Source organism: Micromys minutus (genome assembly GCF_963924665.1).
Source record: "Micromys minutus genome assembly, chromosome: 17".
NCBI lineage: Eukaryota > Metazoa > Chordata > Mammalia > Rodentia > Muridae > Micromys > Micromys minutus.
In genome coordinates, this window is record NC_137952.1 from 33,020,694 (window position 1) to 33,043,492 (window position 22,799).

The 22,799-nt window shown below is 43.7% G+C and overlaps 2 protein-coding genes across 4 annotated transcripts in view; one reads left to right on the plus strand and one right to left on the minus strand.

Moving 5' to 3' along the window:
- Positions 1 to 13,662, plus strand: part of GALK2 (galactokinase 2) — an 85,240-nt gene extending 71,578 nt beyond the window's left edge. For all 3 annotated transcript variants that reach the window (XM_080930869.1, XM_080930870.1, XM_080930871.1), the window contains 2 exons: positions 5,404 to 5,605; positions 13,311 to 13,662. In XM_080930869.1, coding sequence (XP_080786995.1) covers positions 5,404 to 5,605; positions 13,311 to 13,518 — 410 coding nt within the window. In that variant the 3' untranslated portion in view covers positions 13,519 to 13,662. The remainder of the gene's footprint in view (positions 1 to 5,403; positions 5,606 to 13,310) is intronic.
- A 163-nt stretch (positions 13,663 to 13,825) lies between these two features.
- The window catches only part of FAM227B (family with sequence similarity 227 member B), a gene marked incomplete at both ends in the record, with an annotated part of 124,087 nt that continues 115,113 nt past the window's right edge, over positions 13,826 to 22,799 (minus strand). Inside the window, 4 exons of the mRNA XM_080930940.1 lie at positions 13,826 to 14,002; positions 16,424 to 16,493; positions 17,814 to 17,888; positions 18,814 to 18,894. Of these exons, the coding sequence (XP_080787066.1) occupies positions 13,826 to 14,002; positions 16,424 to 16,493; positions 17,814 to 17,888; positions 18,814 to 18,894 (403 nt within the window). The remainder of the gene's footprint in view (positions 14,003 to 16,423; positions 16,494 to 17,813; positions 17,889 to 18,813; positions 18,895 to 22,799) is intronic.

Below are 22,799 nucleotides of genomic sequence, written 5' to 3' on the forward strand. Positions count from 1 at the left end.
ACAGTTCTGGAAGAACAGCAAGTGCTCTAACCACTGAGCAAACTCTCCTGTCCCCATAACTACATGCTTTTTAAAGGCAGAAAGCATGTCTTTACTATAAAGATCACTTTAAAAGGCAAAACGTTTAGTTACATTATTTGCTTTCTGTTTCTTTAAAAAAAAAACAAGTTGTTTTAAAAATTTCACATTTCTAAGACCAAGTATGACATAAGCCACTATCAGTCATGTGATGGAGATTTAAGTTGACTGGCTGCCTCTGCACAGTATAGCCACAGATTCTTCCAACTCACTGGGGATGCTAGTGGTGGATCCTCTCGTTCCCTATGGCAACCTTGTCCTGTAACTGTTTATTCAGTCTGTTTCAACTGCAGTTTTGTGAAAAGGATGAGCAGCAAAAAGATTTAGTCAACATTTCTGAACCTCCAACTGTGCACTAAATCGTCGTCTGCCTGGGGCAACATGGGAAAATGGAAAAGGAGAGCGGTTGCTCTGTTGAAGGAAGTTGTGGAACTCAGTGAGAAAGACTGAGTGAAGAGCACATGGCGTGTGCCGAGGGACGTTGTCCTTGAGGCTGTGATGATCCCTGAGCTGAGTGACAAGAAGGGATCAGAGTGTGCCGATCACAGAGGAGGCCTAGCTAGCAATTTATCACGCATATGGAAGTTCATCGGTAACTAAATGAGGTGCTCACTTGTAGTTCACAGAGATGTCAGAGTTGGTGCAGAGATTTCAGAACTCAATCCCATAGCTATCTAAGGTAAACTGTTCTAAGACTGAGGTGGTTACCATGCCCAGAAACCTTGTTTTTTCCTGGATAGGAAATGTGCTGAGTAGTGCAGAGACCGTGGACTGGATCCGAATGCCGTGAGTGAAGACAGATGCCCTCTGCCCTCTCCTTTGCTTTCTCTGAGTTATTGCTATTAGGGGACAGGCAGACACACACACACACACACACACACATGCACACACACACACACACACACACACACACACACACACTTAGCATGCCCAACAAAAGGCTTGTTAGACACTCCCACTGAGAGGACTTGGTGCTAACAGTTGTCCAGGAGACACAGCATCAGCCAGGACTGTGGGGTGTAGCAGCAGTGTATGGCACACTCTCTGACTGTTTCTTATCAGTGAAAGCACCTAAGGGTTTAATAAAGAAAACCTCTCTGGATGCTTTTACATCAAGAACATTCATTCCAGGAAAGTATCTAATGCTAACGGAATGTGTTGTTAGACAGGAAAGTGGAAAATAGAGTCTCCCTAGTGGAGTACATTGAGTTTCCTTAAGGATGTGCCCCTGAGACATGCACAATGTGATGCTCTAGGATGTCAGAGCACTGCAGAGACACTAGGAAGGATCACTGAATCCGCCTGTAAGCTTATCTGCCTCCCTCTTCTCTTCCCTCTCTAACTCTGCCCAGATACTGTACCCGTGACAATCTCCTTCCAGCTCTGTATCCCCCGCCCCTTTATATAACCCACTGAGCCCAGTTAGCACTGTCTATTTGCACATGGGCATGAGCAGCCTACCAGAGGCCATACTGTGGCTTAGGGAGGGAGAGTCAGATTTCTTCCGGGATAATGGACTTCTGTTTGAAAACCAACTGAAATTTAAATGGGAACACCTGGGAAAACGGAACCAAGGACTGGCTACACAAGACCTTAGGGTAATTGTGTTAGGCTGATGATGGCAGTGTATCCTTATTTTATGAAGGGTTATAGTTAGATGGGTAAGAAGAACATTTTGATCATGTATAATCTATTTAAAATGCTTCCTCAGGATAGCAGATAAGGATGGTGGCAGCTTGCACTGTGCTATCTGCGTGGACCTGGCCTCCTGACACTCAATGTTGTCACACCACAGCAGGATGTGGGGACCTGTCACCCAATCAACATTGCTCTGCACTCACAGAGGTGTGGCTTTATGGTCTCCCTTGATGAAGCTGTAAATTGCAGTGGGCCTGGAAACTCAGGGTTCTTTATTCCTACGACTGTGGGAGGTAACGTCATTCAAAAGTAAAACAGAAACATATGGAACCTTAAAATTGGTATTCTAAAATTTTTGTTTCAACCTCAATTTTTGTGTTTTATTTTTGTTTGTATTTTTTCCTATTTTTATTTTTTAAAAAACATTGAAATTATAATATAGTTACATAATTTCCTCTTTCATTTCCTACCTTCAAACTGTTCCATATACCCATCCTTGCTCTCTTTCAAATTCATGGCCTCCTTTTCTATTAATTGTTGTTACATACGTGTGTGTGTGTGTGTGTATGTGTGTGTGTGTGTGTGTGTGTGTGTGTGTGTGTGTGTGTATGTGTGTGCGTGTATACTTGTAAATACATAAATGTGTGCTGCTGAAATTACACCCCTGCCTTCTAACTTCAAGCTTTATAAAATATAATGATATTAAGGTGCAGTTGCTGACACCATTTTCTTTCCTTTCATGATGTACTTTCTACAACTTGTGTTGTGTTAAACGTGTATGAAAAAAGCAATTGGCACCCATCTTGGGAACACCTGTATCAGCTCCTTTTTTGTTGCTGACCGGAACCAGCTTATGGCGGACTTTATTTTGGCTTATGGCTGTAGAGAGTCCATGACGGCGGTTCACCTTTTCTCTGCTCGGGATCAGTGGGGCAGCTGAAGTGGACAAGGTTGTAAGTCCAAAAAGCCTGCGCCAGGGATGGAGTTCCTTTATCAGGACTTCATAAGGATTTTAAAACTTCTCCAAATAGCACCATCAGCTGGAGACTGAATTCCGTCACATGAGCCTGTCCAGGAACCTTTCTCCTTCAGACATGGCATATGTCACTTTGCCTTACTTTTTCCTTTCTGATTTGAAGGTGTCTGCCAGCATCCCCCATGTGTTTGTTCAAGTGATGTGTTTCTAGAGAGGCTATCATCTGCCAGTGTTTTGTTAGTAAAGATCCCCCCACTCCTTGGGATGTTTTGACACTGTCCTAGAATAAACCATTTCCTACCTCTGTGGAGCTGACTGTAGAGACAGCAAATTCATAGCATACTGTGGTCGGGCGACTCATAGGACCTGGCTACCAATGGAACAAAACATGTTTGTGTCTTCCCAGAAAGGGAAACCTGCCGGCTGTCCCCTTCCTCTGTCTCAGTAACAGTTAAACTGTCAACAGTAGCTCCTGTGCTTCCTTCTCTTTGTAAACCAAACAGCAAGTCCAGATGAAGGTAGTTTGATTTTGAACTGGGGTTAAAAGTAAAAGTCTCAATTTTATCATAATCAACCCTCAAAACCACTGGACTGTGCCCCGAAAGGCACAGTTAGGTGATATGAAGTGAGCCTTGCTTTTGGGGGTGCATGGAGCTAAGACATTCAAAGTCTGACTTCAGGACTCTGCGAAACCTTTGCAGAGCTCTGAGAATGAACAACAATGAAAAGTACATAAGCCCCAGATGAGAGCACGGACTGCAAGCATGGTACAAATTCAGTCAAGAAATTATTTCCAGCTGAGCCCCTCATGGCCCCAAGGATGATGTAAAACGTAATCTGAGCTTTCAGAATGAGGTAAAGTTTTGACAGAGAGAAAGGGGGCAAAAAGCGGTTTCTCTGTGTGATGGATGAGTATATCCAGAAGCAGAGACTGTTAGAGCAACTACAGATGGGGCAGTTTGGCTGAGGAAGAGGTCCCGCTGGGACTGAGCATGGACTATGGTAAACAGTGGGAAACTGGCTGTGGACAGGGGTGACTGACAAGAGCACCCTGTGTGGGGAGCTTAGCCTGTCAGTGTGGACTCAAATGCAGGTTAAAGAAATGTGACCAAGACAAGGATATTCTGTAACAGCCAAGGAATAAATCTTTGTGCATCCCCTCTTCCCTCTCAGTTCTTGCTGATTTTCTCTCATCCTTTGGCTTTAAGAAAACAAGGAACCCCCTGGTGTGATCCCTAAGGAGTAGCAGTCACAGAAGTCCTCACCACAGTGGGGCAGCCTACAGGAACACGCAGAGAGGAAGTCTCTCTGTTATCAACGAACAGAGCCAGAGGCTCCTGAGAAGTAAATCTCATTTCAGTGTAGAGGAAGTAGCGTAGCACTGAGGCGCAGCTGGTTGTCACAGCTGATGGACCTCAACACTCACAACCCTGGGTCTTTCTTAGTGGCTCAACTGAGAGCCACCCCACTAACTTGCACACTAGTCCGAGTGTTTCAGAGCCTCATGAAGGCCTCCATTGCCACACCAGGAATAAGCCACACATGATACACCCAATGCAGTTAGTTTGTGTCGCTGCAGTTGACAGTGGTTGAGGACGTTGCAGAATCAGAGCTGTTCAAAGAAGATAATAAATGTGTCTGTGTTGGGGCTCAGAGACAAGCACTGTCAACATGCAGGGCTTTCTGTAGACTGCCATGCACATAGGCAAGTATTTGAGTTTTAATAGCCATAACATTTTTTTAAATGAATGTAGCATTTATTTTTTCAGAAGGTTCTCCATTATTAGCTATTTGGAGTGTTTATATTTTGGCTATGATAAGTAGTACTGTAACATATAACTGTATATTAAATGTAAATAAAATCACATAGGCATGTAGGTACTTGTTCTTATCTGTTCCTCTAGAACTATCTGACAGCTCCATACATGTATGTAATGAATCTTCATAATTTCATAAGTTCTGTCTCCCACTTCCTCGTGCTGGATGCCGTCCTTCCCAGGTCTGCTCGTGTACTGGGATACCTTTCGATAAACATGACTGCTGAGTGTGCATCTCCAGGGGGCTTTTCTGGGTGAGGCACACTGGGGAGAACAGGCCGTTAGGGTAGGGAAACCAGTGGCCTGCTCTTCCACTACATGGGCAGGTGTCTCCGCCATCTGATAATGGTTCTGCTCATCCCCCCAAGCTGGGGCAGATAATATGAGGTTGTGCCTTTAAGGGAGCTGACATGGAGGACATGCTCCATACTGCATGGTAAGGTTCAGGGTGTGTGTGAGTGTGTGTGCGCGTGACTGCGCTGAGTGAAAGAGGAAGGTCTTAGATCAGCATTTAGAAAGAGGTGAAATTGATTTACCAGTAGATAGGTTGTTGTTGTTTTTATCAATAAAAACAGAGACCTATTGAAAATCCCAGGTACTGACTGTAAACCATTAAATTGTATGTTAGATGGTTAGGTAGGTGTGGTGGCTCAGACCTGCAGTCCCAGCACTGGGGCACCGCTGAGGCAGGAGAATCTTGAGTCAGCTAGCCTGGGCTACATCTCATTCACAAACACAGTCTCTCTCTCTCTCTCTCTCTCTCTCTCTCTCTCTCTCTCTCTCTCTCTCTCTCTCACACACACACACACACACACACACACACACAGTCTTTCTCAGTACTGTAGAGTCCTGAATCCCTTTCTTATGTCTTTCCCCATGTTTCTTCTTCTTCAGAACTCACCTTCAAGCTCTACCAGCGGGCCAAGCATGTGTACAGTGAGGCCGCACGAGTGCTGCAGTTTAAGCAGGTGTGCGAAGACGCACCGGACAACACAATCCAGCTGCTGGGCGAGCTAATGAACCAGAGCCACAGCAGCTGCCGGGACATGTATGAGTGCAGCTGCCCTGAGCTGGATCAGCTAGTGGACATCTGCCGGTGAGCTGAGAGGGCCGTGTGGGAGCCCAAACGTGCCACTAGTGAATGCTATTTCAATTATTGAAAAGCCATATTCTCATACTTTAGATGAGTCCTTCCTATACAAGGGACTCCAGTCCTCATGATGTAGAGACCCATGTTCTTCCTGCATCTCTGCTGGGTGGTTTGAGACCTGGCTTTATGAGACTCAGAAGTCAATCTGGAACCAGTTTCATTGTTAGCAGATTAGACCTCTGAGGATGTCAGCTGTTCTCTGACATGGGCATTTTATGTGTTTCGGAAACCCCTAGGAACCTAATGGAGTTCTGTCCACAAGAGAGCCAAAAGAGGGTCTTAACCTTAAGAGTTCTGCTGAGGGAGATGGGCTGGAAGACTTTCCTGGAAAGCCCCTCTTAAACTGCCATATTTATTTTTGGGCAATAAAGACCAAAGAAAGGCCAGTTTATAAACTTGGCTATGACAGAAGTGTAAAGAGAGAGCCTCTTTCACAAAAGCTCCAGACCTCCCTGTAATTGTGCAACAATGGGGATAATAGACTCCTTCCCAGGGAGGTCCCATGCTGACCTTGGAGAACTGAAAGGGAAATTGGAGGGGAATCAGATGACCTGTGTTAGCTCACTCTGACGATGACACAGCCCTGCACGAAACTAGCAAGGGAAATGTAATTAGCCACTTGGCGCCTGTGGCTTGCCAGGCTCCTGACACACCCAGTCAGAAAGTTTAAACCCAGCAGCTAGAGTGGATCACAAATGGCATGTGGAACCTGCCCGGCCTGGCCAGGAACTTGCACACAGCACGGCTGAGGCACTTCCTGCTGACGTCAGTATTTGCTCACTAATTGCCAAAACCCCGTTCAGAGCCCGTTTTATTTTAAATAAAAAAAGCATCAAGGGCCCAGTAAATGGAAGAGACTAATACTGTTCAGTCTTGGACATAAGAGGAAGTGGAATGATTTATGTAGAAATAAGGAATAAGTTGTTTGGGCTTAGAATGGGGAGGGGAATTTGAATCCTCCCAGAAACAGTATGGAATTTTCCGGTGTGCTTTCTTCTCCTCGGATGGTACCAGCACTGACTTAAACTTCTGTGGGCAGAGATTAGTAATGATTAAAAAATAATTTGATTGCTTGTGATAAATATTGCGAACAGAAACTAGAAGGGATAGTGCCTACTGGGTTGTAGCCTTTATATGGTGTGGTTGGAGAAGAGTTCTCTAAGGAAGTAACACTGGAACAGAAGACCCGAAGGAACAAGCAGACAGGCTGTTATGTGTGAGGTGCAGCAGGGAAGGAAGAGAGAGCAGGGAAGTCTGAGAGGTTGTGGATATGACACTCTACATTGGCCCATCCGCTGTGGGAAGGAGTCTGGCTTTCAGAAGGGAAAGGGGCAATGGATATGATAATTGATTCTGTCCTAGATATGACTGAAGGAAGGTTCTAGACCATTTTGACTGTTGTTCTGTGGAAGAAGAAGAGGAAGAAACCAAGAGGACTGCTGATGTTTTTTTGACTGAGAAATGTTTTCTTTTTTCTTTTTCTAAAATTAGGTTTTTTTTTTTTTTTCAGGTGGGGGGCATCTTTTACAGCTCAAGGTCAGAGTTATCCCCTAATGCCATAGACTATCCCAGTTGTTAGTGTGAGAATTTTTTTACTTAGGTCAGGGCCCTGGGAGGGCACCACTGCCACTGACACCTTCCCTGGCCACGGTCAGCTGGGACCTCAAACAGAAGCCAAGGCACTGTCTTTCTGTGGGTGTTTGGGAAGTGATAGTGCAAGAAAAGGGTGCTGAAGACAGACAGAGATACCAAGTCCCTGAGGAAAACAGGGAGTAGAGGAGCAGTGAGCAGTAAGCCCAGGAGATCTGGAGAACATCGCGGCCTCCCTGATATCATCTCTAGGACACAGAGATGCTACAAGTCCTAGGAGGGTCCTCAGAGTGACAGAATGCTGGCTTGTTTAATAAACACAGCAGCCACAGGCTGCCCTGTGGCAGAGAAGAAAAGGTAGGACTGAGAGAAGAAAGGCAAGCCTAGGCTATTGGTCATCCTGTGAGACTAGATGAGGGAAGTGGAAATGGGTTCAGGGAGTATCGCCAATGACATCTTTGCCACCGCTACCTTTGGCTACCTGGTAGCACTTTAAATTTTTTCTGTGTTTGAGAAGACATTTCAGAAAGTATTTGCATAAACAGATAGATAGCTGAGTGTAGGACTAGAGCTTGTGTGGATAAAATATCACCACACACCCCCACACACCGGAGGGTTTTGTGACCTGAGCTAGACCATATTCCAAAGTGGTCTGCAGTAGTCAGTAAGACAGCAGAAAGGACATTTGTTCCTGCTCATCAAGAGAAAAATCAGTTTAGAACACGAAAGAAGGCCCAAGGGCCGAGTGTGTGTGCTCCCGAGGCTCAGCATGAAAACTACTAGGAGGCCAAATGTAGCTACACAAGAAGAGCTCCCCCTGTCCAGCCAGGAGCCACAGGATGAGACCCTGTCAACAAAGAAAAGAAAACCAGAAGGAAATTACACTTATTTAGTTAGGTTGATTTTTAAAATTAAGTTAATGTTAGAATTTTTATTAGATGAGATGAAATAATGACGGAAGAAGGCAGTTTTGCCCAATTATAAAATGCCTATTTTAAATGAACTGTAAATTTAAATTTTAATGTAGTATTTCCTGAGGAATACAAAATAGCTTTTAAGCCAAGTCATGTCGGACAGCTCATTTGTTATTGGTTCCTTGAGGGAAAAAAAGTTAATGCTTTTTGTTTCTGTTGGCCACTTGTTGAAATTAGAAATGATTTCTCCCTGTATTATTGCTGTTATTGCCCAAGATATTAAGGAAGACAAATGTCGGATTCTCACAATGGGAGTAGGTGCAAACATTCCTTTGCTCTGCTCTCTTTAGAAGTCTTCCCTCAGCCCTGATCCCACAGCTGGGCTGAACAGCCTTCCGAGCCCCTCCTCACCAAGGCTCATAGATGTGTGGTCTTCCACTGGGTCACAGCTGACCTCCATGCCCTGCCAGGGAACTGGGGGAGTCCACTGGACCTGTTCTGGGACTCATCTCTTTAGGCAATGTCTTACCTCTAGAGTGTTGTGAGTGACTGACCATTATCTACAGCCATCTTGGGGCATTCGCCTGTGACAACTCAAAAGATCATTTAAATTGATCTGGTTGACTGTTTATAGCCCCCAGTGGAGGGCATGGGAGTATCTAGCCACATCCAACTCTGCCCTAACTGTACTTGGTCCCTGGGAGAGGCTACATTATAAAGGCATGGGAAGACTGAAGGAGGGTGACTTTCCATATCAATGCTAAGGAAAGGCTTTCTAGGTGAAACCTTTTGGGAAACACTTGAGCACACACCTCTGTAAGTGACTCCTTGCCTGCTGTATTAAGAAACCAAATAAACTCATTGATTGACCCCACCAGAGTGAACACTGGAGAAACCAAACCTCTGTTTGTTGTTGGGACCTTTGGAGGGTGCGTGTGCTGCATAGTTTCTTCCTGGGAAGGAATCTTAGGGACACTGATATACTATACACTCAATCTGCCCCCCAAAGAACTGCTTCTTAATGACCGCTGATGCATGTTGTGAAACAAATCTGCTGACATGTTTTCTTATTCTTCTTATATCAGCAGCTTTGGAAGATTGCCGTTTCTTGACACTAAAGCAATCTAAAAAATGTCTGTAGTCTAACTATAAAAACTTGTAGAAGTTATGCTGAAAGGTTTGTTTTCCTGAGATAATTGCCAGTTTAAATGAGAAGAAAGCAGGACTCCTTGCAGTGGAGGAGATACTGTGCACTGTGCATAGTTATCCAACATAACATCTGTACTTTAATATCCACCGACCAAAAAACTAGAGCTATGCTCATCCTGGGCGTCAGAGATGGATATGAGAACACTATTTGTATAAAACATAAATACTTTTTAAATTTGAAATTCAAGACATAATTTGCTGGTTTTTCTCCCTTTCAAGTTTGTAGCAGTTGAATCTTTCTGTCCCCCTACCCACTGCCCCACCCCATGCCTTACTCCCTGTTCAGAGCTTTATGATCAGACCTGTTTGCTTCAGCAGACTTTGTGTAGACTGTAAGAGGCCAGCAGTCAGGCCTGGTTTTCTCCCAGCTCTCTGCTGTGTGAGGTCATTGTGTTGACAATATTTTATACTATTCTCCTCCTTACCACAGTGACCTGTGGGAGATTTCACATGCCATTGACTTGTTTCATGCCATTTTCCTGTTTCTACTCTGACCTGTTGTAGTGAAGGAGATGTATTTTTAAATTATTTTCTCAAAACTGCAAATGTAAAAAAGTTTATTAAACAACCTTGGCTCATCTATATTTTCTTGATTTAACACCTTTGTTAGTCTCCCAACTTTAGAACTTCCTTGTTTTAGAGACATGCAAAGGGCACTTTAAGAGCCAGCAAGAAACATTGTTGTTAAGACTTCTCTGCTTCTTACTTTCTTTCTGTCTCCCTATGTCTTTTTCTCCTGTGTGTGTGTGTGTGTGTGTGTGTAGCTGAACAAGGCAGTCTGCTGACTCCTGATACAATTAATTTGGTTTTTGAACACCAATGCTATTGACTGTGGACAGAAGGCTGTGTGTTATAGCATTTATTGTTTCTTTTTAAAATTTTTTAAAGATTTATTTATTTATTATATATAAGTACACTGTAGTTGTCTTCAGCCACACCAGAAGAGAGCATCAGAACTCATTACAGATGGTTGTGAGCCACCATGTGGTTGCTGGGATTTGAACTCAGGACCTCTGGAAGAGCAGTCAGTGCTCTTAACCACTGAGCCATCTCTCTAGCCCTCACCCTCTTTAAAATTTTTTGTACAGTATATTTTGATATTATTTTTCTGTCTCCCAGTCTTCTTAGATTCTCCCTATGTCCCTACCCATTTAATGCCATGGATCTTCTCTTGGTTTAAAACAGTAGCAACAACAAAATTTACAAAAAAGAAAATATGAAAATCTTGAGCTCTGATGAATTTGAACTTGGGGGTGATAGAATTTCACCCATTCTCTTCTGCATCAGGCAGGGTGGCCACAGGGCATATTGAAGATGCAGAAGCAGATTAATTTAGCCTCTGCCCAGTGTGAACTGACAGAAGGTTGGAAAAGTGGATCTCTTGCAGCTAGGTCAGAAACAACTCTCTTTTGAAATAATTTCTTTCTTTTTCTTTTTGTTTTGAGACAGGCTCTCAGTATGTATTATTGTCTGTCCTGGAACAGGTTGACCTCAGACTTACTGTAATCATCCATTCTATGCCTCTCACGTGTGCTCCACCGCTCTGTTCAAACTATTCAGGAAAGAAGAGTATGGAAATATCCCTAAAGGGCCCATGGAAGGTAGTTAAAGACCTGGTGGATTATGCTCACAGAACATCAAGTAGGCACACTCTCATCTAGAGCAGGCTACATTTGGCTTTAAGGATTCTGAGATATTTCAAGGAGCCTCCCATTTCTCCTACCTTCTTCAGATATGATAGTGTTTGATGTGGCCTCCTATGGCAAAGTTTCTCCTTTAAATCAACAAACTACAAGCAGGCCCTTTTCTAGCTTAGGAAGTAAAGACCATTCTAGAATCTCATAATTAAAACGCTTTTCAGCCTGAATGATGGGCGTTTGGGCTGAATTTTGCTAGAAGGCTCTAAGCTGCCATTTGAGGGCCATCAGAAGATTGGTAACCTTTTATGGTTGTAAGCACGTTCACATTTAAGAAAAATGTATTTGAAGAAAACAAATGGTTCAATCACTGGAGAACATTGCAGTGATTAGCTGCAATAGAAAAAAGCGAGTAGCTGATGTGTAGTAAGCCCAACTTCCTGGGGGAGGGGTGGTGGTCTATCCATTCTATTGATGTTTTCGAGGAAGTGGAGGGGAGAGGGGGACAGAATTGGGCTAAATTAATTATGAAGTTTTAAATCTATTACTAATTAAGAGTAAATTTTATTAGGAAAAATAATTGTAAGTGTTTTTAGAAAAAAATACATATTTGAAAGAACCGATCCTTTGGTTTTGTTTAAGGCTTTTGCACTTGGTCAGTTCTAAGGTTTGAGACTATATCTGATTAATGGTAACTACAATTTCTGGCTACATGTTAGTTTATAGAGTTGCTTCCCTCTTAGTGAGCATTTCATTTACTGGCGAAGGTGGGTCTCCTTGTTAGCTTAGCCCCAGAAAGTTCAGGGAAGATGGTAGGCACAGTTAGGATCACCATCCATTTTGTGGAAAGGTTTACATAATTTCCATTAGTCATTATGCAAACCAACAAACCAGCTTAGAGTTTACTAGTAGGTTCTGTGCTAATAAATGTATGCACAATTAAACCTAGGCTGCCAGTTCAAAGGGACTTGTTCTTTGTCTCTCTCCCTCTCTCTCTCTCTCCCTCCCTCCCTCCCCCCTCACTGTGGCATTAGGAATTGAACCCAGACCTCAAACATGCTAGGCAAGTTTTCTACCACTGAGTTGCATGCCCATTCCATAGCCCTAGTCTGATATCAGCGTGTAAAATGGATAAGCTCTATGAACACAAGTGAGAGGAAGCTAGAGGTGGTTCCCTTAGTAAAGTTCTTGCTGTGCAATCATGGGACCTGGGTTAGTATTCTCAGTACCCACATAAAAAGTCAGTAATAAACAATCAACAACTTGGCATTGTTGAAGTGAAGGCAGAAGACTCTCTGGGGCTTGTTGGGCAGCTGGTCTTGAAGAATCTGTGAGCTTCACGCTTAGTGAGAGACCCTGCCTTCAAACATGAAGTGGAGAACAGTGGAGGGAGATACCAGATGCTGACCTCTGTTCATGTGCACACCTGTACATGTGCACATACAGGAACATTACACATACATAACTCTCCTCTCTCAACAATGAACAGAATGCAGTTGAAACAGCTTTAGGGGTTTCCAGTGTCTGATGCTGTAACAGTGGTTTTGTTTTACCTTCTTGAGAGGTAGCCAACCTTTTGGTTCCCTGTGTCATTTGTGCCCACTGTCCATCTTCTTCTTACTTCCATTCCTGGCTAACGGGAGCCTTGCTACACAAGTTTCAAGTGGTTAATGTATGGGTATATAGGATGAAGCCTATGGTGTGTGAAAGTGGGCACTGTTGATAGTTACTATTTGCCTTCAGTAGCAATGCATAGCTTCATATATCACCATAAATGTTCTCAGTCCTGAGTGCTGGAAAAAAATCTTGTAAGTTATATTCAATTTAGATGTCTTGTGTGTGTGGCGTCTACACATGTGTGAGAGTACACAACTATGTATGTTTGCATGTGTATAGAGGTCAAAGGTAATCTTTATCCATAGCTCTCCATCTTATCTGTTTTTAAAATTATATTTCTCCACCTTACTTTTTGAGATAGAGTCTCTACTGAACAGAGAGCTAATAATTCTGCTAGATTGGCTGACTACTAGCTTCATAGACATGCCTGTCTCTATTTCTTCTCACCAATGCTGGGGTTACAGATCTAGGCTACAGTGTCTGCTTGACTGGAAGACACTACTTTCTGAGCTATCTCCTGAGACCCCAATATATATTTCTTAAAGCTTGAAATTCATGAATACCCCATCCCAATATTCTCTTCACAGAACCTAGGAAGAGGATGTGTTCTATATCAAGTAAATTGCTACTATTGCTATTATTTTTGCTTATTGATAATAATGCTTTTTTTTCTCATTGCTTTAGGAAGTTTGGGGCCAAAGGCTCACGACTTACTGGAGCAGGATGGGGAGGCTGCACTGTGTCCCTAGTGCCTACTGACATGCTGTCCAGCTTTCTCGAAAGTGTGCATGAAGCTTATTACCAGGGAAACACTTCCCGCCTGGCTCAGGAGAAGCATAGTTTGTTTGCTACCAAGCCTGGAGGTGGGGCCTTGGTTTTCCTTGAGGCCTAAACAATGCCAAACTTCTCAGAGAAACTATTTCGGGCATTCAGGAGCTGACGGACTTCCTGTGGCACAGTAGATCAGCCCCTTTTCTGTTTTGTGTTGTGAGGTATGGTTGCCATTATCAAGATGCATTTCCAAAGAAATGGTGAAAGCTAGGCTTCATAACGACTACTTTACCTTTTTACATCTATTTTTATGAATCAGAGCCAAGGAAATGCTTAGGTAGATCTTTGAAGTATGATTAAGATTTACTGATGTGAAAATTTTAAAGATGAACAGCAAAATGTGCTTTTAATTGAACATTCTGCTCTAATTAAAATGATACAGCTGAACTGTGTATTGTTCTTGAATGGCAGCAATCACTGCTGGCTTCCCTTAGTTCCGACGTGGCAGGGAATGACAACGATGAATTTGATGACTGTGGTGACTGTGGCAACTCTGATGATGATGTTGGTCTTCCATATTCCTCCTTGAGTTTAGCCTCAACACGCTAGGAACAAAGTGCATGGTTAAGAGTTTGCAGATATTAGACACACAGTACACTTGAATGCCAGATTTCTACATCTCTGAAGATGGTGAAGATCACTTTGGGAAGAAGGGCCACAAGATAGATTTCAGAAGACAATTTGAATTGACTTTCTTCCCACTAGTACTACCTTTGTATCCAATGCCTTTCCATCCTGGCGGCCCCACCCATACCTCACATCCCTCTTGTGGCTGCCTGGCAAGGCTTGTTTTTGTACCTGGTCTTCTGTAGGGCAGAGGGCAGATGTGCAATATATAGGCTTGGGTGAATAATCTAAAGCCTGAAGTAAGAACTGACATTAGGGTGGGAGTGTCTGGTCACATGGCAACAGGACATGGTAGACTTCCAGAAGCCCTAAGTGCCTTGGTAGGATAGGGAGGTGGAAAAGGGTTTTGTTAAGATTAAGGTGACAGAGGTAGCTTGTACCATGGTTGGAATCACCATGGTTTTTGTTTCTTATGACTGTGTTGGCCCATTAAGAGGCATTCAGAGGCTGTTTCTTCATTTGCCTGTTTCCAAAGGACACAGGCACGCCATAGTATTTCTTAAAGGACAAGTGACTGGGAAACCAAGATCCATCCTAAAACCAGCTCCTAACACATTTCCTTCTAAATACCTGAGCAACCTTGTATAAAATTTGTTGAAAATATTTTGAGTTTTCTTAAACACAGTAATCTAAGATCAGAATTTATTTGTTTATGATCCTGCATAGTTTTTAATGGCTTGAATCCCCCACAAATAATTTGTGGTTGGTTTACAATTCTATAAAAAGAAAACAAACTTAGATCATGTGTCACTGCTCTGTTAGTCACTTAATGACTTTCACCATGAAATTCCTTCACAGGAAGATGATAAAAAGGTTAAGTAATTCTAAATATTCAGTGTGCATACCTTTCTAGACGTTCACTGTGCACATCTCCACGGGGGTGCAGCCATTCTAAGTGTTCAGTATATACACCCTATAGAGAACCCAGCCTTTCTAAGTGTTTTGTCTTTGGTGAGGTACAGAGTCTACTGAAACTATTTGTTTGTTAAGACTGTTTCAAACCTGCCTTCAGTACCTGGTGTTCTAGAAGTTGTGGGACGTACCCAGCGTACGTACCCAGAAGAATAGGGATGGGACCAAGGGCATCTTCATAAATAAATGGACTTTGAGCAAGTCACTAAAGGATGGCTAGACTTTGAAAGCTAGTGAGTAGGCAATGCAGACCAGCTGAGTATAGCCTGAGGAAGGCTCTGTTGGAGTGCAGGGCTTACTTTAAAATGCATTGAGGAATCTTGTCAGCTGCACTGGCTGGGCCAGACAGCATTCAGACTAGGAAAACAGGCCACATCTGGTCCACAAATGTATTGTTTGGCTCATTAGCACTTGAAAATGTGAGCTCTAAGTCTGGAGATTTTGAACAAGATTCTGAACTACCCATGAAGCCTAAGAGAAGACTTATTCCTGCAGGTAACAAGGAAGGAGGGTGAGGAACAGCTGTGGTTTCCCTTGATGAGGCCCGCCCTCTGCAAAGGGCACTGTTGCAAAGGGCTCTTGCATGTGCTAAGAGCTCATGACACTATTCAGTAGTAGGAAGGACATCAAAAAACAGGAATAAGGAATAATGCTTTAAAAAAGGGACAACGGTCCGTGTGTCTAAGAGAAACACTCAGGTGTTCCGTGCCTTTGAGTGCCTTTCTGTTCAAGAATTGTACTCGGCCCATTTTTGATATTAGACTGGTAGCCAGTGGGATTGTTCTGGAGTCTGGACTGCAGAGGGGAAACCTTTCACACTGGATCTCTATTCCTGGTCTCAGCCTGCTAGTTCCTGCTTGCTGGTGTCTCCCCCCTCCCCTTCCCCTTTCTGGAAAGCATGATCCTCCAGATTTAACAGGGCTGCTCAGAAAGCTTGGGAATCAGGAAAGATCCAGGGAAAATGGGCAGGAGCTCTCTCCACCCTCTTTTCTCCTCACATCTGAGCTGTTAGGAGTCTTGTCACAGTCTTCATTGTGCTTGGGTGAACTGAGGGTGTGAGACGTTCTTTTCACATAGCCGATGCTATCATGTAGCTTTCTTGAATTAATAAAAAAATAAAATACAACTTCAAGCACCAATAATCTCCTCTAGCTTCCAACCCAATTGCATTTGATGGGGTCTTAGTTGCAGAAATGGTCTCAGGGACTATTTTAGAAGCAAGGTGTGAGGACAGTGGGCATGAGCTTATGACTGGACTCGAGAGTGGATGATCTTCCCTTTGCAGTGGACAGTTGGTGATAAGAATGTGTTGTTTCTGTCACTGCAGCTTGGGTGTGACCACGCATTGCTTATGAAACATTGTGAGGTCTGGAGGCAAGACGCAGGGGAGAAAACTCTCAATTATTTCCAGAAAAGAGGAAACATACCAGTTTATGTAGAAAGTTCTCAAAATCAATTTTGACTTCTTGGAGATTTTTGGAAGCCTTTGCTTGAAGCCTAATGGAATAAAGAAAAACATTTAGGCAAACAGACTGTTCATGTGCATCTCCTAGCCAGTATTTGCAAAGACTGAGTGTGCTGTGCTCTTCTGAGCACATTAACATGTTAATGCACCTGCTTCATTACAACTGTAGCAAGCAGGGATATATTTTATCCTTTTTATCAACGAGGAAACAGGTTCAGATAGGCAAGGTTACTGCCACTACCTCACACAGAAGGCTAGAAAGGAGATGTCTCTAATGCAAGCATTTCCTTGAAGCCTTTGTTCCTACCACCTTGCAGCTCTCATCTTAGCAGGCTGTCCCCTTCAGCTATACATGTCATATCACATCACCCTAACTGCCTCCACTTACCAGATCTTGTAAGGGATCTCACAGTGGCATAGGGCAAGAAGAGATGACCAAGGCTCATTTGTGCAAGGGTGGGAACCAGGGTCCTCAAGGAAGGATCCCAAGCATCTTTCAGGGTTTTGGTTTGCAACTACTCAATGGAGAAACACTTTTCTTCCTTCCTTCCTTCCTTCCTTCCTTCCTTCCTTCCTTCCTTCCTTCCTTCCTTTCAAGTGATGGTTGGACTTTCTTTGGTGATGGGGAATCTAGACCATTTATAGGAGACACTGGCCAAGTTTCAGTCACTTGAAGGCACTTAAGGGGCTGCAGTGTCTGTTTGGAGGACCCCAGCCCACCTCAACACTCTGTGTGCTCTCATCCTATACCCCAATGTATAAAACAGACTAAAGCAGCCAAATTATCCCTGTTCCATTGGGAAAACAAGTATGTTTTCATGTGGAGAAGACACAGTGGGGACAGAGGTGACACAAGGCTGGAGTCCCACAGAAGCCAGCAGATTTTTATGTCTTTCCCAGAAAGGACACAGTCATAGGCTAAGTCCTATGGTTGAAGTAAAAATAGATAATAATTAATTTAGCAATTAATTAAGCACTTAAGTTGGCAGGAAGGTCTTTTTTTTTTTCTATTTAAAATAAAAGGAGTTAATGTGTTATTCTAGATCAACCCGTGGGTAGCAACCCCTTTTCACAGCGGTCGGTTAAGACATTGGAAACACAGATATTTATAGGATTCATAACAGAGAAAAATTACAGTATGAAGTAGCCTGAAAATAATGTTATGGTTGGGGGTCGCCAGCATGAGCAAAGTTGGGAACCACTGTATCAATGAACTGATGAACTGCTAAGTAGGATATAACTCTTTGCAGATGCTAAATATCTATTTACACAACAAACCCACGGTGGGTTTCTGTGAATTCATTTGTCACTTAAAGTTATTTAAACACTACAAAGCTGAGTGAGAAACACACCGGTCAAGTTCCTTGTCAATTTCTTCCTGTTGTTCTTTCAGGAACTTGATATCGTCTTTGATTCTTTGCTTTACTCTGTAAAATATAAATAAAACTCTGTAAACATTTGGAGTTATTACTTAAAAATCAAGCAGTTGGTCCTACGTGTGGAAGAATACATCAATAAGCCCTTTGTTTCCCTCAGCACATCAACTGCTGTGCTGAGCCCATGTCCCATGGTGCTGCCAGGCACCTGGTGTGACCTGAGACATCACTCACTGCTTCTATCAGGGATGTTTTGCACTGGTGGTGGAAGTGGGGGTGTGGGGGTGGGTCATTGGGGACCCACAGAGAGAGGAGCACAGACTGTCTTGCAATCTGGGTAGGACCTCTCTGGCTGCTCCTTCATTCAGTCCCCAAGCAGCATTACATTCCCAGAGCTGGCTCTGGCTCTTCCTTCCCCCAAGGCAACAGTCTTTAGACAGTTACCTTGACACAATGAGGTGGATCATGCCAGATTTTTCTTGTAAAAATTCATGGGCATTCTTGCATAGCCTGTTCTTAACTCTCTAGCACATAAAAATGTCATGACTGCCCACAAGCAAGCACTTAGCTCAAGCACAAGCAGAAAATGTTCTCCAAGAAAACACTTTTCAAGAGTCCACCCTGTCTCGGTCTCTTGAATACCATTCCAGCTGCCCCTCCTCCCCCCAGTTCTAAACACTATGTCCACAGAGCATGGCCTTCCTGCTTTCCAAAGTTCATCTTTGCAAGTGGTGATACTCCAGTCTATTGCTGATGTAGGACACCTGGTCTTCCTACATTGGGGTGAGCCCCACAGCAAGGCTTCCTACCCTCTCTAGTCCCTAAACTGTCAGGCACTTGACACGGGAAGAGAACCTAGGACCATATAAGATGTAAACAACAAATGCTCCTCAGCAGTAGAGGTCAAGTTCAGGCAATTTCTGCTATTTCTTCTGGTTATCAAACATGTCAAAGCCACAATGCTGCTCAAACTTACCTCTTAAAATCCTTTTTGTTATCTGCAAATTTTCTCTTGGCATCCTTGATGATGTCAGAGTATGTTGGAGCAGGCGGTGTGCTGGAGTTACAGTTAAGGAATGGTTTCTCGTTAGGGATATTTGGGAAAGGTAAATAAGACCCTTCTCAAGGAGATCATGGCAACCATCTGGCCTGAGTTCCTTTCTTGAGGCCTCATGTAAATGTGAATGCCAAGTCTGTTCTAGAGAAAGCTGAGAGCAAACACCACATTTCAGATTGCTTTAAGCTTGTTTCCCTAGGCACTATAATTTGATAGTTTTGTAAGCCCTGTGTATTTGTGTGTGTTTTCAAACCAGAGTTTGTGAAAGTTTTAGTAAACACTGATATTCTACCTCAGGTTTTGTCACCTTGCTTGGGTATTTACTTTGCATTCTACTGAGAACTTCGAAGTTTCCTCTGGGAGACCCAGAGGGTAACTGCCCACCCCCATAGGTGCTCAGTTAACCTGGCTTCTGCCAACACACAGCGGAAAGACAGGAGGGAGAGGAAACATGACATGGTGGTTTCTGAAGAAATTTAAAAAGCAAAAGTGCTGTGGGTGGATTTGGCAGCTATGATGTAATGAGAGGTCTGTGCTCTCCTGTCTGCTGTGGTCCTATTCACTGTGACACACACAGAAATAACCTGTCTGACGGCAGGAACAGAAACTGCACTGTAGATACATACAATGGGAGAACTGCTACCCCCAGAAGAGTCTCGTCACTTGTCTTGAGATGGATAAGCCTAAAGGATATTATGCCAAGAGAAGTCTTTGTGAGTATCGTGGGGCATGCTTGGTCATGGGTGATGGTTTTCCCTATCCAGTCAGTGCCTAACTAGAAGGTTAGCAGTACCCACAAGCACACTCTATTAGTTTATCAAGTTACTCTGCTTATGAAATACACGGTAGCAAGCTAGAGCTAGTGAAGGAACATTCAAGGTACCATATGTAAGGTAGAGGGAGGTTAAGGGGTCAGCCAGAGGCTGGGCTCGGAGTGGGGAACGAAGGCAAGAGACATTTGCTGGCTTTTCTAGGGTGAACATGGAGGGTGTGAGAGAGCACTCCTGCCTGGTGGGTTCCAGCAGGCCTACTCCAGTGACATCCTGTGCCCTTAGGTCCTTGAAGGTCCAGCCTTCTACCCTGCCCCATAGTTAGGATGGTCCTGCAGCCTCTGGCCTTGAAGTGTTGTGCTTTTAAACTACTACTCTAGGCCCAGTAGTGGGCATTAGACCAGCGTGTCGTGTCTAAGACACAGGCCCAACTTGGGCCAGTATTTTGTCTTAGGCAAGTCTTTCCTGTAAAAGAAATAACTTACTGGATGGAGGGGTTGAGGGCTATGAGACCATCTGTGCTTGGCAGAGCTCGTCCTAATAGCCTTCTTGTTGGCAAGCATTTGATTGGAGACTGGAACCTCAGAGTGCTGCCAAGGACAATCTATTTCTCCAGAAGAGAGCCACTGCATGTATGTATTCAGACCACTACAGAGGACCAGGCTCATCTTCTTGGGTTTCCTGTTCTTTGTTGAACACTATGCTAATAATGTATGGTCAGAAACATACTCCTGTCTTCAGGATAATGATGTCTTGAGATCCGATAACCATGTACAAGCCACTTTCTCTTTAGTCTTAAGTTGTCAAATGTGTCTACCAGCAATAGCTGATTTGTGATATGAGTCAAATCTAGAAGGTAACATTTCAAAAGAAATAACCTCAGGTTGTGTCTAGGTGACTTCAAATTCTGGATTTGACATTCACCCTTCAGTTACGTCTTCTATTCTTTCATAAATAGTCAAAGTTGAAAGTTCAGCACTAGAATGAAGCGATGCACATTTTGCCTTACTGCAGAGGAAACCAAGTCATATCAACGGGCCTATTCATGTGGATAAATACTGCATTCAACAAACTTAAAAAGCATATTGAATTGAGTTTGCTGGTACATACCTGTCATCCCAGCATGTGGGAGGCTGAGATCACCAGTTCCAGGCCAGCCTGGGTTACACAGCAAGACTTTGCCTCAAAACCACAAAATACTAATGCACCGATACAACAGAAAAAAAAAAAAATCAAAAGAGAAAACTGCCCCATGTCCCTGTTTCCTCTTCCTGTGTCTGAACCCGTCCTGTGCATGGCTGTCTCATGTTATTTTAACACAATAGTTGGTGTCTTACAACCAGGTCTCACAATTCTTCATGCACACAGGGCAGTGGTAACTGTTATAGACAGACAAGATTTGTTGCTTCTTGTTGTTGAGATGTCAGGCTGGTCTTGAACTTGTGGTCTCAGTCGAACCTCCTACCTCACTCCCCAGGAGGCTGGCACTACAGGAACACACCACAGTGCTCTGCTGAAGGGACTATTCTAATGTTTGCAAAACTTTCCACTCAGGGCCTGTGCCTGAGGTGCTTTCAAGCCTGCATGTTGTATCTTGGTGTTCGTATAGGAGCTCACACATTGTCCTTCTGGCATGCCTACTCTGTCAGGTTAGCTGGGAACAGGAGGCAGACTGTAGGAGGGAAAGGGGAGTCTCACTTCCTACTAAGCAGGAATCTTGCAATCCAAGATATACCAAACCTTCCCTCAGCCACAAAGTAATCTGCCAGCCCAGAGCAGAGGATCTGAAGTCTGTGAGTTGCTTGCACTGCCTGGAGCATTCTCTGTACGTTACTGCACAGAAGGTCTTGGCTTCTCAGGGGAAAGGCTGCAGAAAGTCCTATCATGGTGGTGGTGGTGGTGGTGGGGTTGGCTAATTGATGACGCTTTTCCAGGTAGAGATGGATCAGCCACTTCCTGATGTTATTTAACCAATCCCCTGGAGTATTTGCTGGAAGTTCAAAGACTTTGTCCCTTTGTAAAGTTCTTCTGTGCCTTGAGTATGGCTTCCATGGGTAAGCTTTTGTGACATGATTTATTTGGCATGTTGAGGGACTGGTTTTTCCAAGAAAATACTATTGGTACCAAAATAGAGTTATGCTTCAGTTCCTAAAAATGTTCAGGTTTTAACATGTGGCTTTATTGAAATGTGCTGGGCATAAGTTCTTCATAAGGACATTCTGATTCTTCACACAGCTTTGTCCTTGTTGTCCACTTGAACTGTACAGTGAGGCTCTGGCCTGCATTATTCTGGCATTGCCGAAGACCTCAGCATTCTCTTGTGTTTTCAGCGGACTTTTGTTAATGTGTACTAATGAATGTCCTAATTGTTTATTCTCTTCACATACTAAAGCCACGGTTATATCCCAGCTGAAGAAACAGAGTACTTAAAAGTTGTAAATTATTAATAATGGCCACGTTCTGCCTCTCCGGGAAGGCTGTGGCAACGCTTTCCAGTTATTTGGGCTGGATTGGTCTTGCACTTCATTCCCCACGCACGGCTCTAAGGGCTCCAAGGATGCGTGGCAAGCTACTACATGGAGGAGCCATTTGGGGACAAACCAAATTTTTCTCTTCTGGATGTCACAACTGCTGTAGTTGGGCTATACGAAACCAAGACACACACACACACACACACACACACACACACACACACACACACACACAGAGAGAGAGAGAGAGAGAGAGAGAGAGAGAGATACTATAGACCTCAAATCAGACTCTGGAATCTTTAGCCTTCATGTAGCAGGACAGAGTCAAACACAGAAGTGGTGGGGTCCAATTACAGATGAAGAAATTGAAAAATTAAAGAATAATTGAATTATTGCAAGATATGGTAACCACTCCAACTCCAGAAACTAACACCCATGCCCTATGTGCTATGCCTAACAAATACACCAAGGGTCGAGGTTGCCAGCAGTGTTAGGTGCCAGTTTATCAGAGTGAACCCCCCCACACCTGATCCATGTTGTCTGTCCATGCGTCTGTGTGTCTGTCATTTCACCATTCCTTCAAAGTCCCTCATGAGGGTTCCAGGACCCAAACAATAGGGAGACTCACTGTGGTTATCCTTGCTTCTCTGTAAACTAAGTGGCT